Source organism: Eschrichtius robustus, chromosome 19 (assembly GCF_028021215.1).
Source record: "Eschrichtius robustus isolate mEscRob2 chromosome 19, mEscRob2.pri, whole genome shotgun sequence".
NCBI classification, from domain to species: Eukaryota; Metazoa; Chordata; class Mammalia; order Artiodactyla; family Eschrichtiidae; genus Eschrichtius; species Eschrichtius robustus.
Window position 1 is genome coordinate 66,928,339 of NC_090842.1, and position 15,677 is coordinate 66,944,015.

General features: G+C 52.1%; 3 protein-coding genes across 5 annotated transcripts in view; 2 read left to right on the forward strand and 1 right to left on the reverse strand.

The window, feature by feature from the left end:
• BRSK1 (BR serine/threonine kinase 1) overlaps positions 1-6,480 on the forward strand; it is a 24,000-nt gene extending 17,520 nt beyond the window's left edge. Inside the window, exons 18-19 of the mRNA XM_068527370.1 lie at positions 4,580-4,669; positions 6,164-6,480. Of these exons, the coding sequence (XP_068383471.1) occupies positions 4,580-4,669; positions 6,164-6,321 (248 nt within the window). The 3' untranslated portion in view covers positions 6,322-6,480. The remainder of the gene's footprint in view (positions 1-4,579; positions 4,670-6,163) is intronic.
• Positions 1-15,677, forward strand: part of RPL28 (ribosomal protein L28) — a 138,304-nt gene that overhangs the window by 71,565 nt on the left and 51,062 nt on the right. The gene's annotated exons all lie outside the window — the stretch shown is intronic.
• TMEM150B (transmembrane protein 150B) lies at positions 5,278-14,396 on the reverse strand. 3 transcript variants are annotated; one of them, XM_068527372.1, is made up of 7 exons: positions 14,266-14,394; positions 13,232-13,307; positions 12,820-12,879; positions 12,658-12,725; positions 12,323-12,450; positions 9,657-9,840; positions 5,278-7,146 (listed from the first exon to the last, which is right to left on the reverse strand). In XM_068527372.1, the coding sequence occupies exons 2-7, from the start codon at positions 13,297-13,299 to the stop codon at positions 6,947-6,949; spliced, it is 708 nt and encodes a 235-aa protein (XP_068383473.1). In that variant the 5' UTR covers positions 13,300-13,307; positions 14,266-14,394; the 3' UTR covers positions 5,278-6,946. The 3 variants fall into 3 exon arrangements, with proteins under 3 accessions (XP_068383473.1, XP_068383472.1, XP_068383474.1); XM_068527371.1 differs by having other exon boundaries at positions 14,023-14,392; XM_068527373.1 differs by lacking the exons at positions 12,323-12,450; positions 12,658-12,725 and having other exon boundaries at positions 12,820-12,934; positions 14,023-14,396.

The following is a 15,677-nucleotide window of genomic DNA, read 5'->3' on the forward strand; positions in this document are numbered from 1 at the left end:
TCCCATATGCCGCGGAGCAGCTAAGCCCGTGCACCACAACTACTGAGCCTGCGCTCTAGAGCCCGCAAGCCACAACTACTGAAGCCTGCTCGCCTAGAGCCCATGCTCTGCAACAAAGAGAAGCCACCGCAATGAGAAGCCCGCGCGCCACAAGGAAGAGTAGTTCCCGCTCGCAGCAACTAGAGAAAGCCTGTGCACAGCAACGAAGACCCAACGCAGCCAAAAATAAATTAATTAATTTTTTAAAAAAAATCAAAAAGATTTCAAAACACTTGGTCAGATAGGACATAGGTCACTGTATTCACTTAACCAAAGTCACAAAAAAGATTTCAAAAGCAAATACTGAAAGTTGTAACAGATTACCAGCTAAAGAAACGTTACAATCTGTTTTCAAAAGCAGATCAATATTTTCAGAAAACTTTGTCCTCTTAATAGAGAGAAAACCAAATTCAGGTTTTGTAACACTTTAATACTAAAATTCATTTACGGGAATTCCCTGGCAGTCCAGTGGTTAGGACTCGGTGCTTCCACTGCCGGGGGCCTGGGTTTGATCCCTAGTCAGGGAACTAAGATCCCACAAGCCGCACGGTGTGGCCATAAGTAAATAAATAAATATAAAAGTCATTTACTTAATTAAATTCAATTTAATCTTAGCCAACCCTGAACATGCACAAAACTTTTTCCTCGGGGTTTCTTTTCCCTTAACAAAAGGTATTTCCTTTCTTCATACTGTCTTTTACTGAAAATATACCTTCCACTTTTCTTGCATACCGAAATGTTTATTTTGGTGGCTTTAGTTACACGTGCATAATTCTTAACTTTAAAACTTAGTTTCTAGCACAAACTAAGTAGTAAGCAAGTATGAACTTTTACATTAGCATCCCATAGGTTAGCAAATGTATAAATACTGTTTATAGTTTCTAGAAAAAGTGTTTTTTTTTCCCACAGAAAATGTTTTAGTGTGGCATCAACCATATTTATTAATAGTCCTAATTACCTTTAGTTTCTCTGTAAAAGGAAGCATATATTCAGTAATTACTGTTCCAGTATCTTATTTGGAAAGGATCTGGATATTCAATGGATTCCTGTAGTTTAACTTAGTTTAGCAAAACTCCATGAAGTTTCAAGTTATCAAAATCTGGAGAGACTACTTTAGATAGACATTCCCAAAACATAATTTTTCCTGAAGAGTTTACCTAAAAGTGCTTATCTCATTTACATCTATTTTATTTACTGAAAAGTTTCATCACATCTAGTTATTTTTCTTGCTGACAAACTTTATAACAGGAATAATATCTCATTTATTTGATTTCTAGTAAACCTAGGTACAATAAAAATATTACACTTAACGCTGATGACTCTAAAGACATGTCTGTATTAATTAATGCAACAAGCTTCAGCTAAATTTAGTACCAGATATTAATGCTATACTCAATATTTCCCAGTTTACACAAACCTGAAAGTCATTGGGGTTAGTTTTTTTTCTATTTCGGAGAATTTATATAAGTGCCTAATTTCCTTTCCTTGTAAGTGTAATTTCCACTTACAAACTAATTTTGGCAATAACACGTTTTCAACACACATACATAGATACCTACAAACACACAGACAGACACGTACAAACACACAGACACCCCCCAGTTTCCATTCCAAAATGTCAGCCATGAATCAGTTACAATAATGTAAAACCCATCTGTTACAAAACAGGTTGGATTCAAATTACCTGTCTCCCTTTTGTTCTTTCTTTTTATAAGAATTACCTTTCCTGAAATTTGCATTTTTAAAAGATGGTGGAATTAAGAGTTCCTGGAGGAGACCAGGTAGAATATTTGCATATCAAAGGCATTGGAGGAGAAAGGCAAGTTCTCCTAGAAGGACTTTGTTCCCTTAAGGCCAGAATTTTTTTTGTTTCCAATACTTACGAGCCTCTTAAGATAAAGAGGGAAGGTTTTGGGAGTGGTAAAAGGATTGGTGGGTTTTGGATTGTTTCTGGAGCCGCACCTCTGGTCCTGTAAAGACTAGATTTGTAAAACAAGGACAGTTCTTAATTCCTTAAAGAACCGGGTGGCCACCTCAGTGATTGATCAAAGGACTGTCATACCCGCTCACCTATGTTGGAATGTTTTACTTTCCCTCGTTTAGCTTAGGTGAGAAGGCTCCCCCCACCCCCCATATTCCTATCAGGCTCTGAATTTCAGCTGTGGTCAGTTTAGTCATACCGGTGGCCTCCCATCTTGGGAATCCATTTACAAACACTTTTGAGCATCCTTCCTGGGTTTTAAGAAATTTTTTAACTGTGGCCAGTCAGGTAGGCCTTTGATCTGAAGAGGCTCACCTACAGCCTCAGGTGGTCCCATTTCTAAAGGTAACCATTTAAGGGCATCGTCAGAGTGGACAGGCACTTCAGACAGAATTATTAGAATGAGTACTCAAAGGAGGATAGAGAGGAGCAGTAATGTTTTAGTTACCTTTTATGTCATTGATCTCTCATTAGCCTTCTGCAACAAATCTTTCAATGAGACCTTTTTTTTTGGCCACATCACACGGCTTGCGGGATCTTAGTTCCCCGACCAGGGATAACCAGGGATCGAACCCCGGGCCCCTGCAATGAAAGTGCTGAGTCCTCACCACTGGACCACCAGAGAAGTCCCTCAGTGAGGCTATGTTGGAATTTTGAAGACTTTCAAAATTCTAAATATGAATGACAATAGGAAAATAAGATGAGAGGTCTCTAAAATTTTACAGTTTAGAAGTTTTTCCAATTCAAAAGATCCTAGAAGCTAGCGCTACAAATATTTTCCCCTGCTCACCTAATTTTAAAAAAGACAAAAACTCTTAACTACTGTTGTTTCCAGTAGACCCTGCAGACAGAGGTCCAGGAGACTGCAGGGTTTAACTGCGCATGAAAAATCAGTTTTGGGGTGCTTAAAGGAACCCACCTTGGGGGCTTCCCTGGTGGTCCAGTGACTAAGTCTCTGAGCTCCCAATGCACGGGACCTGGGTTTGATCCCTGGTCAGGGAACTAGATCCCACATGCCTCAACTAAGAGTCCGCTTGCCACAACTAAAAGATCCCACGTGTCGCAACTAACAGCCGGTGCAGCCAAATAAATAAATAAATTTTTTAAAAAAAAAAAAAAAGAAAAGAAACCTATCTTGGCCATTTCAGGACAGATTTCCTTTAATTCCAATTAAGTAGTTGCAAACATACATAAGCCCAGCTGGTATTCCCATTGGTGGCTGTCTGCACGGGAGCTGTTTGGCCTTTGAGGCACAATTTCCCATTATTAATGTCATAGCCTAATTCAGATATGAAATATGATCTAAACAACTTTCTGAGGGCAGTGTGGTGGATTGTATGTGCACTGCATCTGAGTCTAGCTCCCCAAGGAGTTACCCGCGGGTTACTTCGACTCTTTTACCTGTCTCGGTTTCTCCCTGCAACAGCCTAAAACCATCACAGGTGCTCGGAGTTCTAGGTTATCAGCCTCTGTTGCCCATCCCCCCTCACACCTCCATGAGCAGTATTTACTTAATGGTTATGGTAGGTCTCCCTTAAGAGCTGAATAATTCAGTCTCTCATTTCACTAGCAAAAGTTTTGTTCAGACCGTATAGCAACTTGTTTTTATTTTTTCAATTCAAGCCAAATGTATTTATTTTATTTTATTTTTTATTTTTTGGCCTCACGGTGGGGTGGGGGCATGCGGGATCTTAGTTCCCCCACCAGGATCGAACCCACGCCCCCTTGCAGTGGAAGCCAAGGAGTCTTAACCACTGGACTACCAGGGAAGTCTTCCATTCAAGCCAAATTTAACAAAAACCCAGCCACCTATGTTTCCCTGGGCCTCTTGCCCAGACCCCCAGGTCCTGCCTAGGGAATACACCGGTGCCCCTTAAGACTCCAGGTCTTAAGTGAAAACAGCTCGAATAAAATTTTCAGGATCATCACTCAAACAACGAGATCCAGCTATCAGGAGAACTCGTCAGAACACCTGAGGAGTACCGAGAAGCCGGGGTGGGGGGGTGGGGTGGGGGGTGGAGGGGGTGGGGGTGGAGAGGGTGGGGGGTGGGGGGTGGAGAGGTTGGGGGGGCAATGGGCCCATGCTGGTACTTAGCGCTGGTTCCGGTAGACTCCAGGTGCTCTCTGCTGGGTGTCTCTCATACCCTGCCGGCTACGCCATGCACGGCAACGAAAAAGTTAATCGGTCAATCTAAGAAAAAAGTGGAAAACTTTATTCGAGCCAAAGTGAGGATTATAACCCAGGAATGGCCGCTCAGAAAGCTCTGAGAACTGTTCCGCCATTAGAGGTCAAACCGAGGGCTGTACATTAAATGACGTGTTATTGACAGTTTACACAATCCAGGTACAAAGCGAGTAGTGGGTCGTGGGTCTTCGTGGCCCCTGACAAGATTAAGAAGGTTACCTCCTAAGCAGGTGTGGTTAATGCAGGTGCACAGCACACGCTAAAGGGGAGGGAGGAGGCCCAAACCAGCAGAGAAAATTGTTGTGTTTGAAGTTTCTCGTCTTGTTGTAAAATACGCATTTTGTTCCATCAGTCTGTTTCCCTGCCCCTTCCAGGTCCCAGCCGTCGGTTCAAGCGGGTTGTAGAGACCATCCAGGCTCAGCTGCTGAGCACTCACGACCAGCCCTCCGTGCAGGCCCTGGCAGGTGGGAGGCACCTTGGGGCACCCGTGGGGCGGAGGGGAGACTTCCTGGTGGCCAGGTGCTGCATGGGGGGTGTTACTGGCGAGGCTTCAGCTGTGGGGCAGCAGGGCCCACCTGCTGTCGCCCTTAGGTCCTACCTGCAATGCTGGGAGCAGGTTCCCAGAGAGGCTGGGGCCTGAGCTCCGAGGGAACCAGGCCATCCTGAGCCTGAGAAGGCCTCACCAGGGAGGGGACCTCCAGGGATCCCTAAGGGGTTGACCCATCTCTGTCTCAGAGGTAGCGGAGCTTTCCGCTAACAGAGGCTCCTGAACTGTGTTCTGGAGGAGGGTGGCCGGCCATCCTGGTTTGCGCAGGATGGAGAGGTCCCTGGGATGCAGGAGTTTCAGTGCTAAAACCGGGGCAAGTTGGTCATCCTCTCTGCAGATGCTCAGAGTCTTCTGGCCCTGCTGGGCCTGGCTTTCAAGGACTTGGGCGTCCCCCCGGGAGCGGGCGAGGTCTGTGCTCCGGGGGGAAGGGGCTTCCCTTCACCCACCAGCCCCGGTCATCGGGAGCAGAATTCCCTAGCAACCAGGGATCAGCGAGGCCAGGGTCACAAACAACAAACTCCGTACTTCAAACAGCATCAATTTATTATCATACAGTCCTGGAGATCAGAGGTCCCACACAGGCTAAGCAGGCTAACACCAAGGCACCTGGCGGGAGGGCCTCAGTAGTAGGGAGCTGGAGAAACTCTACCTTCTGTTAGTCTGGTTCCCCAGGGCAACCAGAAGTGAGGAAGGCCCCCTGAACCTCGCCAGACCCGGTTGCCAAGGAAAGCTGGCCTTGACAACCAGAGTTCCTAAAAGGGCATGCATTCAAAGATGTAGGACCCACAGACACCCAGGGCCCGAGCCACATGCCTTATAAGGGGAGTGGGGCAATGCAGGACCTCTGGGTCCGCCCCAAAGAGGGGGAGCCCCATTGGTTGCTATGGCAACAAGGCCTCCAGCAATCAGTGTCTCTTAAGGGGCTGGCCTCTGCTACAGGTACTATTTTGGGCCCTACAGAAACTACTGCATGGCTACTGGCAACCAGCACTGCCACCGCAGTCCCCTAGTCTGGGGCAGTGAGGCCCCACAGAAAGATAACCCCAGTCAGGCAGGCCCAGCTGGGAGAGCCCGAGACCCCCAAACAATCTGCTGTGGGCTCCGCTGGGCCCCATTAACAACCAGTGGAAAGTAATGGGGCCCTTTGGCCATGATTGGGGGACTCAGACGGTGCTGTAACCAGTCTCTGAGGATGTCTCCTGAGCTGGGCCGGCCAGATCTCACCGGGGCGTGGCCTGGCTTCCAAAGCCTTAGGTTTGGGGGCGCCTGGGACACGTGCCTTGTTGGTCTAGGGAAGCCAGGCCTGGTTGCTGGCGTGTGTGACCCCTGGCAGCCACCTCCCCTGCTGGAGCACGTCCCTGGGCTCGGTACCCCTGGGGTTCCTGAAGCCAGATCGCTTCCTCCCCGACAGACGAGAAGAATGGCGCCCAGACCCGGCCTGCCGGGACCCCGCCCCGAAGCCTGCAGCCCCCGCCCGGCTGCCCAGACCCAGAGCTGACCAGCTCTCCCCGCCGAGGCCCCCCTAAGGACAAGAAGCTCCTGGCCACCAACGGGACCCCCCTACCCTGACCCCAGGGGGCCGGGGAAGGAGGGGCGCCCCCTCCACCCCCCTTCCCTGCCCCCCAACTGTGAATCTGTAAATAGGGCCCAAGGAGTACGTAGGGAGGGGGGAGACACAACAAACCCGGCCTTGCCCTGCAGGGATAGGGCTCAGGGGGCCGTGCCCAATAGGGGTGGTTCTGGGGGGACTGGGGGAGGGGAGCTGTTTCTATTTTATTTATTGATTTATTATTTTATTTATTGATCAATCTCTCTGCGGGGTGGGGTGGGGGAGGGATGGGGTCTGGTTGGGGTGGCTTAGCAGATCCGGACGGACAGGGCCATCTGTCCTTGTGTCCCCAACTCCCCCTTCCTGGGCCCCCCTCCCCTGGTCTTCTCCCTTCCCCCACGACCTTCTGTACGGATTTGCTCTCCGGAAGGAATTCTGATTTCGCGTGATCCTGCCTGCGTCCATGTCTCTGATTCCGTCAGCGGCAAAAAAAAAAAAAAAATTAATAATAATAATAATAATAAATATCCTTGATCAGGGATGGCTGGCTGGCCTTGGCCTCTCGCTTCCTGGGCGGCCCTGGTTGCAGGGGCGGAACCAGATGGCAGGGACAGGAGGTGTGAAGATGCCACGCTGACCAGGTGTTCAGAGCTGGACCTTCAGGGCGATGGGGGAGGCCGGCGGGGGGCTCGGGCTGCCAGGGCCCGGCTGGAGGCACAGGGTGCAGCCGTCCAGGCCAGAGAAGTCCACCGCAAAGAGGCCAAAGAGGGTGAACAGCAGCATGGCGACAACCCACTCACAGGCGGCAGAGGCTGAGCGCAGTGACCAGGTGTGCAGGACGACCACTGTACCGCAGGGTCAAGGGCACAGCGCCACGGGGAGGGTCCGCCAGCCCGGCTAGGCTGCTGAGTGACCTTGGGCAGGCTGAGACATCCACCTCTGGGTACCCTCTCGTGACATGTCCGCCCTGCCCTGGCTGGAATGACCTCTCTGGCTGGACACCCTCCTTGGCAACTCCCAGACACTCTCAGATGGATGCCCTCCAGTTCCCGCCTCTGTCTCAAGCTGTTTTCTAAATGTTTTCCCTTGCATGTTTCTCCGGTTTGCACTGCATTCCCAGTATCCCAGAACAAGGTACTCTTATCTTCCTGTCGGCCTTCCCTGACCCCGTGAAGGCTCTGCCATCTCCCCACTTGCCAGGGCCAGCTGGCCGCCATTGCTTCTACCTCCAAAAATGCAGGGCTTCCTAAAGATGCTTCCACCCACCCGCCAGCCTCAGGCTGTGCTTGCAACTTTCTCCCCCGACCCAGGGCCCACAGGCCCCTCCTGCAGAATCTCCCTTTCTCCCTAAAAGCTCTTCCTCTTTCTGGGTACCCTGACCTCCATGACAACACCATCCACTCCTGCTCCCTAGCAGACCCTTGGGAATCGCCTTCGTCCCCTCCCTCCTCATCCCCATGACCAGCTGGACAGCCCAAGTCTTGTCCTCTCTGTCTTGCCCATCTCTTTCTAGCCTGGCATCTCAACTGGTTGGCCCTGTCCCTCCTCCGGCTCCACGGTCCCAGCTCTTTAAAACTTTTTTGTAACCACTGGTCAACACATACTCTGAGCTCCAACCTTGCAGAGATGCCTCTCATTTTCTGGGACCACCCCCCTCACTGAAGCACTCCTCCTCCTCCTCTCAGAGCCAACCCAGCTCCTACTCACCCCTCCTAGATCAGATTAGGCATGATTTCATTCATTCAAGGATTTTTAGACAGTGAATAAGGCCAACACCATCCCCAAGCCCCACCGATCCTAGAACAAAGACGTGCTTACCCCAGAACTGACTCTCTAACTCCCCCACTCACAAGCTTTCTGTGGCTCCCTATTGCACTTGTACAGAAGCACAAGCCTGGAATCCCTCACTTTAGCGCTGGAGATGCTCATCTCTGGCCCTGCCAGCAGCCTCATGTCCTCCCCTGGGCTGGTTTTCCAGGGGTGGAAGGCCCACCCTCCGCATGTACCCGCGGTGTCCCTCCCTCCCTCACCCAACCCAGGCCAAAAGCAGCTGGTTCTGCAAGACCAGCTCAAATGCCAGGTCTCAGACCTCTCTTTGCGGGCTTCCAGCCCTTACGACACTCAGCTGACCATTTTATGGTCCTGTCCCCCACTTCCCGCATCCAAGGGATATCAGAGCCCCACAGAATGAGGACCCTGTGGCCAAACTGATTATCAGCACAGGCAGGATTTTGAAAGGGGCCGCCTAGACCTCATCATTAACTGCGCCTGCGGCCGCACAGGACAGATGCCAGTTCTGCAGCTTCAGAAGTCTGAGCTCGGGCGCCAGCCCTTTCTATCCATTTCACTGGATTCAACTTGCTGCTCTGGGAAACGAGATCGCCACCCCCATTTTGCTGGGAAAATGGATCCAATTTTCCAAAGGGATCCTCTGAATGCAGCCGGCCCAGGGTCTCAGCTGGGTTCCCTCCAGCCTCTTCTGGATGCCAACGACCTCTGGCCTCCCCTTCCGTCATCCCCACAGGGGGCCGCAGTCCCCGAGGCTTAGCTTGCAGCCCCTCCTCTCTCTCAGAGCCCTCAGCTTCTCAGTAATCATCATTATTCTGATAAAAGCAACTCCTTTCTACAGATAGGGAATCTGAGGCTCGGAGAGTGGTTTGGCTCACCCGGAGGTGTGCTGAGCTAGTGGGTTCTGGGGTGACTCAGAAGTGGGCTGGAATCAAGGCTCCACCCACAGACGTGCTGGTGAATGTGTAACAACTGGCTCTGATTTGTAGCATTTGTCAGTTTCTTGGCTGTTTCAAGCTATTACTAACATGACATCACTGCACATGGAGCTGGGAAGAGATACAGACAGCTCAGGAGACCCTGTACCAGCCGCCTCCTGCCTACCACCAGCTCTGCCATTGAACTTCGTGACGGTTCTTGGCCATCTGAACCTCCTGTTTCCGGTCTTAGCCAGCACGATGCCCAGCACAGAGCGGTACCCCAAATGGACTGCTGTCATCGGTTTATCGCTCTCCCAACATGTATTGGTCACTCACTATGTGCCAAGCACCGATCTAAGCACCTCACGTGTCATCTGCATTCCTCACACTCCTTATTACTATCCACATTTGATAGATGAGGAAACTGAGGCACTGAGAAGTTAAGAAACCAAAGGAGTTCCCCCTGCTCCCCCAACTAGTATGTGGAGGCAGCGTGACCCCAGAGCCGGGACTCGGTGACAACACCGCTATAATCCTGCACGGAGACCGAGGCTGAGAAAGGAAGGGGCACCCTCAATAGCACACAGCAGACCCACCCCAATGAAGACGTGCCCCCCAACACCTGTCCCCGGCCCCAGGAAGGATACTGGCCACCGTGAGGATGGTGCAAATGCTGCAGAGGACCAGACGGAGTGGCCCGATCCAGGGAGCCCCAGGCTGGGGCAGGCTCTTCACCCTCCAGAAGAGAAGGAGCTGCAGCCAGAAGTAGAATATTCCCACGAAGAAGGCGAAGAAGGCCCCCGTCAGGTGCGTGGCCCGCTGGTTCTTTTCCTGGGAGAGGAAGGTAGCAGAGTTGAGGGGCAGACCTGTGGGAGGGCGAGGGCCACGATGCCATGCAGGGAGGCGCCAGGACCAACACCACGGACTGTGCTTGAAAACTGCCATACCCGGCGATTGGCTGATTGATTAGGTGCATTGGCTATTGTCAGCTCCACGAGGCCAGGCATTTATTTAAACTGCTGTTCACTGCTGGGGCCTCCATCCCTAAAACAGGGCCTGGCACATAGTAGAGCCTGGTAAAATTTTTTCTTTTAATTTATTCATTTTATTTATTATTTTTGGCTGCATTGGGTTTTCGTTGCTGCGCACGGGCTTTCTCCAGTTGCAGCGAGCAGGGGCTACTCTTCGTTGTGGCACGCGGGTTTCTCATTGCGGTGGCTTCTCTTGTTGCGGAGCACAGGCTCTAGGCGTGCGGGCTTCAGTAGTTGTGGCACACGGGCTCAGTAATTGTGGCTCACGGGCTCTAGAGCACAGGCTTGGGGGTTGTGGCGCACGGGCTTAGTTGCTCTGCTACATGTGGGATCTTCCCGGACCAGGGCTTGAACCTGTGTCCCCTGCATTGGCAGGCGGATTCTTAACCACTGCTCCACCAGGGAAGCCCAAGCCTCGTAAAATATTAGTGGAATAAATCCTTCATTCTCAACCTGGGTGGAAGAGAGCAGATTGTTGCCACCAAGGGGGTAAAAATTGGTTCTTGGAGGGTGAAAAAATATTAAATATTACAATGGTTTCTGGCTTACAGATATAGTATGTATTATATTAAAATGTTTTCATACTAAAAACTCCATGGCGGGGGTGGGGTGGGGGGAACTTCCCTGGTGGCGCAGTGGATAAGACTCTGCGCTCCCAATGCAAAGGGCCTGGGTTCTTCGATTCCTGGTCAGGGAACTAGATCCCACATGCATGCCGCAACTAAGAGTTTGCATGCCACAGCTAAGGAGCCGGCAAGCCGCGACTAAGGAACCCACAGGCCACAACTAAGGAGCCCGCATGCTGCAACTAAGGAGTCTGCCTGCTGCAACTAAGACCCCACGCAACCAAATAAATAAATAAATATTAGGAAAAAAATAAAAACTTCATGGAGGGAAAGGATGATTAGGAGAAAATGTCTAAAACAGTCTTCTGGGGACTTCCCTGGCAGTCCATTGGTGAGGACTCTGGGCTTCCACCGCACGGGGCTCGGGTTGGATCCCTGATCGGGAACTAAGATCCCACATGAGGCAGGGAGCAGCCAAAAAAAAAAAAAGCTTCTGCGCGGGGGGGATATAATAATTAAAGGAAAACAAAGGTTAATGAACACAGGAATACATGATAAGTGAATGATTTGTTATGCAAATGTCATGGGGAATTTTTGTTAAGTTGGAGGCAGCCTCTTGTCTAAACACCCTGCGGCTTTCATGGCCTTTTGGCGGGAGAGGTTTGGAATCAGAGACATCATACTGAAAAACAAATAGATAAAAAATAAAATGATAAAATAAATCAAAGATTCCTCCTATTACTCATCCATTTATTTATTCTACAAATATCTACTGAGCTTTGTGGCTAAGAATGTGGGCTTCTAGAGTCTACGAATCTGGGTTCATCTCTGACCACCACGAACCGGCTGATAAAGAAATATCTCCGTCGGATTTGACCAAGAAGGACCTCCCTGGAGTTCTTGTGGAGATGGGTTAAAATAACCCTGTACAACGTAAAAAGCTAGTGCCTTCTACAGAGAGAGCACTCCATCGATGTGGCAAACATTAAGAATAAGTGGGGGGCTTCCCTGGTGGCGCAGTGGTTGAGAATCTGCCTGCCAATGCAGGGGACACGGGTTCGAGCCCTGGTCTGGGAAGATCCCACATGCCGCGGAGCGATTAGGCCCGTGAGTCACAATTACTGAGCCTGCGCATCTGGAGCCTGTGCTCCGCAACAAAAGAGGCCGCGATAGTGAGAGGCCCGCGCACCGCGATGAAGAGTGGCCCCCGCTTGCCACAACTAGAGAAAGCCCTCGCACAGAAACGAAGACCCAACACAGCCATAAATAAATAAATAAATAAATAAATTAATTAATTAATTAAAAAAAAAAGAATAAGTGGGGAATTCCCCCGCGGTCCAGTAATTAGGACTCCACGCTTTCACTCCCCAGGGCCCCGGTTCGATCCCTAGTCGGGGAAATAGGATCCCGCCAAGCAGCGCGGTGCGGGGGGGCGTAGTGAACTGAGAAATTTTATCATTAAATGGGGGTATGGCAGTGAATTACCCCAAACTCCTAGGGGTTAACGGAATGATTACAAAGAGCCTCCCACGCGGCCTCTATCCAGAGACCAGACGCCCTCCCTCCACGGCCCGAGAGCCACAAGAGAAATACAAGTCCCAGGAGGCCGTGCGGGGACCAGCCCCCCCAAACCAGAAGCCTGCGCCCCGGGGATGCTGGGAGTTGTAGTCCCAGACTCTGGCGGGCAAGAACCTGGGCTGGCCTGCTCCGTCTCACCTGAAAATTGCCCACTATGGAGGTGCCCAGGGCGCAGAGGAGCCCCGTCCACAGGATCAGCTGGTTAGGCCACTTTCCGACCCCCCAGTCCCGAAGCTGCTGGTAACGGAGAATGCAGGTCCAGGCGGCTGGGAGGAGAGGGAAGTGGGCGGGAGGCCCGAGCCCCAGACGCCTGGGTGGGGGTGGGGGTGGGGGGTGGGGGGTGGGGTGGACGAGACTGTGGGTCCTGGAGTGAGTGCCCAACTCCTGGATGTGGGGCAGGAGGAGGCTGGGTGCCGGGGCCCTCTTGGCTGGGTGGGGCTAGCACCGAACGAAGTGTGCGCGGGAGTATTTACCCAAAGCAGCTCCCAAGTTGAGCACCTGGCTGAAGATGCAGCTCTGAGGGGGGCTATTTCCACATCGACTGGGGGAGATAAACGGTCATCCTGAAGCTCCTCAGAACCAGGACCCCTTTCTTTCCTCCCTCCGGACCCCCCCACCCCAAGCACCGTAACTACCTGATATAGGGGAAGCCTTCCGTGAGGTTCACAGCCTTGTTGGCCACAGCAAGCGAAAAACTGAAGTCGGGGAGACATCAAAGAGAGTAGAGGGAGTTCGACGAAACTTTTCTTTCTGTTACGCGCAGAAACCGGACTTCTAGCTCCCCCTCCCTCAGACCCAGGGGTCCGGGCCCCCAGCCCCTCCCCCCTCAGACCCAGGGGTCCGGGCCCCCAGCCCCTCCCCCCTCAGACCCAGGGGTCCGGGCCCCCAGCTCCTCCCCCCTCAGACCCAGGGGTCCGGGCCCCCAGCCCCTCTCCCCTCAGACCCAGGGGTCCGGGCCCCCAGCTCCTCCCCCCTCAGACCCAGGCGTCCAGGTCCCCAGCCCCTCCTCCCTCAGACCCAGGAGTCCATCCTGGCTCTAACACTCACACGGTCCAGATGCCAGCAGTAGCCCAGAATGCCAGGAAGGCAGGCAGCAGGGACAGGTATCCCCACATGCCGGGGTCTGCAGGGAAGGAGAGGGGCAGGCACTGAGGTCACGACTTTATCTCTCTGTCTCTCTCAGGTGAGCAACCAGCCCTAAGGGTACAGGTGTGTCGTATCGTGGCCACCACCCCTGAGGCCTCCATTGGCTCGCAGGCATAAGCAATGGGCCAGCTGTCTGCTCGGGAAACAGTCCCTATCTTTTGCGTAGTCCTTTGTCCTGATCCCCTAGTTCCTCTTAGCTGTCCTGCTCCCACCCGGCTTCTGAGACCCTCCCAGCGCCTCCCTGCACTGCCAGCTGCTGGGCTCCCCCCGATGCTCGCCTGCCTGGGGTCCCTCCGGCTCCCTCCGCCCTGGGACTGGCGCTGCGTGAGAGGTTTGGGGAACAGGGCTGGGTTGTGGGGTGGGCCTGTCGGCGTTCCAGCAGAGCCAAAGACACTGTCAGGCCAAGAGTATGACCTCCACTTTCTTCAGGGCCTGCCCCCCAAACTGCCACTTCCGGTCTCAGAACAGAGCAGGCAGCACCTTATCTTCCAGGGGCCCCTAGCTTCCTTCCTCCCACTTTATAGCTTCAGTGTTCAAACTCCCAGCCCTTGGCCTCCTGAAGACCCAGAAATCTGAGCCTCTAGCTCTCTCCACCCTTCCTCCCTTGGGGACCCAGAAGTCCAGGCCTCCAGTCCCTTCCAGAACACATGCAGTTGTTTCTAGCCCCTGAGGTCCATCCTCCCAGCTGTTACCTCCTTGGGGACGGAGAATCCAGACCTGCAGGTGCCTGCCCCTCTGAGTGCAGTTTCTGTCCTGAGGCAGTTGGGCGTGGGACCCTGGTGACCCTGCCTCCTCCCCCCACTGGCTTTCCCCTCTCCCTTCCTCTCTGTCAAGCTGGAGTTCCCCACAGGCCGGGCCTGAGTGGGAAGGGCGATCTTAGTGATGACATCTCCATCGGAAAAACCTCCCTCCCAGAAAGCGACTGCTTCCTCTACCCGGACCGTTTTCTTCTCTCTCCGGCAGAACAAGCCTTAACTTCCTGTCTTCCTCCCCTCTTGGTACTCAGGTGTTTGTGTCCCGGGCCCCCTTCCTGCTGCCCCAGGACCCAGGAGTCCAGGACCCAGCCCCTCCTCCCTCAGACCCGGAAGTTCCAGCCCCTCCTCCCTCAGCTCCCCACCTCTTTTTTTTTTAATAAATTTATTTATCTATCTATCTATCTATTTATTTATTTGGCTGCATTGTGTCCTCGTTGCTGTGTGCGGGCTTTCTCTAGTTGTGGCGAGCAGGGGCTACCCTTCATTGCGGTGCGCAGGCTCTAGGCATGTGGGCTTCAGTAGTTGTGGCTCACGGGCTCAGTAGTTGTGGCTTGCGGGCTCTAGAGCGCAGGCTCAGTAGTTGTGGTGCACGGGCTTAGTTGCTCCACAGCATGTGGGATCTTCCTGGACCAGGGCTCGAACCCGTGTCCCCTGCATTGGCAGGTGGATTCTTAACCACTGCGCCACCAGGGAAGCCCCCTCTTTTTTTGTAATTGAAGTACAATTCACATAACATAAGATTAACCATTTTATTTTATTATTTTATTTTATTTTATTTATTTTTTGCTGTGCCACGTGGCTTGTGGGATCCTAGTTCCCCAACCAGGGACCGAACCCCGGGCCCCTGAGAGCGCCGAGTCCTAACCACTGGACCACCAGGGAAGTCCCTAACCGTTTAAAATTATACAATTCAGGGGCATTTAACATATTCACAATGTTGTGCAACCACCACCTCTATCTAAGTTCAGAGCTTTTTCATCACCCCAGAAGGAAACCTCGTACCTATTAAGCAGACACTCCCAATTCCCTCCTCCCCCAGCCCCTGGCCACAACGAAACTGCTTTCTCCATATATGGATTTTCCTATTCTGGACGTTTCATATAAATGGAATCATATAATATGTGCCTTTTCATGTCTGGCTTCTCTCACTGAGCATGATGTTTCTGAGGTTCATCCACGTTGTAGCATGCAGTGCTTCCTGCCTTTTCATGGCTAAATAATATTCCACCAATGCCAGCCATCTGGGGACTCAAGGGTCTGAGACCCGCTTTTCTCCTCTGTGCTGCAGGATTTCCAGTGCCCCAGCAACTAGGACCTTCAGCTCTCATGTTCCTTGTGAGTTAAAAAAAAAAAAAAGCAGAGAAACAGACAGACAGACACTATGAATATTTCTTGAAGGAGGAGGCCCAGCGATCAATCAAGAGTAAGATCTCTGCCTTCAGTGGGTTCCCAGCCTGGAGGGCAGACACACACGGATCCATAATGAGAACACAAGATGTTACAATGAAGGTAGCACAGTGCATGGGGGTCCCCAGAAGAGGAAGTGGCTAACTAGCAATGGTGGCCAGTGTGCGTTTGGTTGTGGGGGACGT